The 2,183-nt window shown below is 45.1% G+C and overlaps 1 protein-coding gene across 1 annotated transcript; it reads right to left on the bottom strand.

Moving 5' to 3' along the window:
• Window positions 1-273: 273 nt before the first annotated feature.
• LOC133076295 (non-histone chromosomal protein HMG-14-like) lies at window positions 274-765 on the bottom strand. The gene has a single exon (XM_061170853.1). It carries the CDS (start codon window positions 665-667, stop codon window positions 362-364), a length of 306 nt encoding a protein of 101 aa, XP_061026836.1. The 5' UTR covers window positions 668-765; the 3' UTR covers window positions 274-361.
• Between the last annotated feature and the right edge of the window lie 1,418 nt (window positions 766-2,183).

Below are 2,183 nucleotides of genomic sequence, written 5' to 3'. Positions count from 1 at the left end.
TTAAGACATTAAATGCACAACTGACTCCAAACTGCCATTTAGTATGCTTTGTATTATAGGATAGAAAAGCTACCACCCATCTGTGGAATGTTCAGCTGACACCCAAGACAATCAAAGCCTCCCATATTCAATATCCCACTATTTTCTGGTTGTACCAAAAAATAAACAACCAGCAAATGATTTCACCTCTTAAAAAAAAGCATTTACACTTAAAAAATGGGATGAGGTGGGATTCCTTCCTTTTTAAAAATGTTTCTAGAGCTACTAAAAAACTTGCATTTACAAAATAGTTGATAAAAATATTCCTCTGGATTGTACAAGAAGGGAAACAGGGACCACTGATAGGACCAGGTGTGTGATATTAATCAGACTTGGCTTCTTTCTCTCCTGCTTCATCAGAAGCTGGGCTCTCCTCATTTTTAGTTTCTCCATTTTCTGCAGGTAAGTCTTCTTTAGTCTCTTGGTTAGCCACTTCAGCCTGTTTTCCCTTTGCTCCCCTTTTCCCTTTTGTTTGCACTTTTTTGTCGGAAGATTTATCCTTTCCTGCCGCCTTTTTTGGCTTCGTTTCCACTTTTGCAGGAGCTGGTTTAGCTGACAACCTCGCCGATCTCCTCTTGGGCTCCTCCTTCGCCGCCCCCTCGCCGGAGCTGACCTTCCTCTTGGGCATCGTGGCGGCGGGGCGGGCGCGTGCCGGGTGCCTGCGGGCCGCGGCGCGCCGAGAGCCTTCGCGAAGCTGGGCTGCCTGGCCGCTGCCGCTCCTCCCGCCGCCCGACTGTTTTTTTATTAGACAGGTAAATCTGAGGAAGCATATAAAACTTTTTCCTGGCTGTAAAAAGTATTTTTTAAGTGAAAATACAGATTTTAAGCATATTTTTTTCAGTCCCTAAGAATTTGCTAGCCATTCTGCTGCAATCATTCAGATGGCAATGCCTTGGCAGGCATCACTGTAAACACCGTGCAGCCATCAACAGTACACATGCATCGGCCCGGGGGTTTCTATGATTCACAAGGCCAATGTTCGTTATTGGGCTATTGGCCATAAGTGGCTATTATTTTTGGCTCCAGACACCATCATTTTAAGAGTTCTCCTTGCTGCATAGTATTCACAGGTCCCCGTGAATATTGGGACATATTGAAACGTTCAGACCTTTTGAGACGGAGGCTTAATTTTTAACTTCTGATTGAACTCAGTGTTCCATTTTGTTGAATGATCATGGGCTTAAGAGTTGTAGAGAAGGAAGCTCAAGGGACAACCAAATGGTGCATCGACATTTTTCAGGGAATGTTCGGTCCCACTTGACTTTCTGAGTAGCTATCGCCAAAGCACCTAATACACTTGGAGGAACTCCCAGAGCTCAGCGTGCTCACAAACACATGCGCTTACAGAACATCAAGCTTCCCTTGCTGGCCCTCCAGGTGCTCTCCGAGGTGCTAGGGACCCATCGCACGGCACTCAGAATGTGAAGCCCCTGGCAGCCCGATCCGTGCAAGGAAGTTTTGGCAGATAATCATGCCTGAGCCCTCAGTCCCACTCAACTCCTCCAGTTTTGGTCTCTTGCCCAAATGTGAGTCTGTTCTATGGGTTACACTGAAAAAGGAAGAAAATAAATTAACCCTTATTTTGTCCCTGGAAAGTTTGGAGAGCTCTGCTTACTTATTTTTTTTTTAAGTCAGATGGATTGAGGTAAAATGTATATCCAATAACATTTACCCTTTTTAGGGGTACACAGCTCTGTTGCTTTTAATCCAAAGATCCACAAACTTCTTCTCTAGGGTCCTCCTGGGGATGCCAGGGAATCCACTTCAGTAGCTCAGATGCACAAATACAGCTCTGGTCTCTCACTTCTGGTCTTGCATTCTCACCCTTCAATCCCCCAGACAAGGATAAAAACCACTTCTGAAAACTTACAAGTAAAGGGCATATAAGCTCTAGTTTTCTATTAGGCCCCAAGAGACTGAAATGGCACCTTCCAGCTCAGCAGAGTCATTTATATATGTGTTAATCATGCCTTTTTGTTTTCTGTATTTCTGATGCTTTGACATCTGGGGTCTTGCTGACCCTAGAAGGACTGCCCCTCCCAGGGCTAGCCAGTTCCTAGAGATAGTAAAACACTTGCCTGCAAGTGTGCCTTTTATATGCAAACTAACCAATCCAGAGCCCACAGCCCACACCCCCATCATCT

The sequence above is a fragment of the Eubalaena glacialis genome, chromosome 16 (assembly GCF_028564815.1).
Source record: "Eubalaena glacialis isolate mEubGla1 chromosome 16, mEubGla1.1.hap2.+ XY, whole genome shotgun sequence".
Taxonomy (NCBI): Eukaryota; Metazoa; Chordata; class Mammalia; order Artiodactyla; family Balaenidae; genus Eubalaena; species Eubalaena glacialis.
This window is presented reverse-complemented; position numbering and strand designations above follow the sequence as displayed.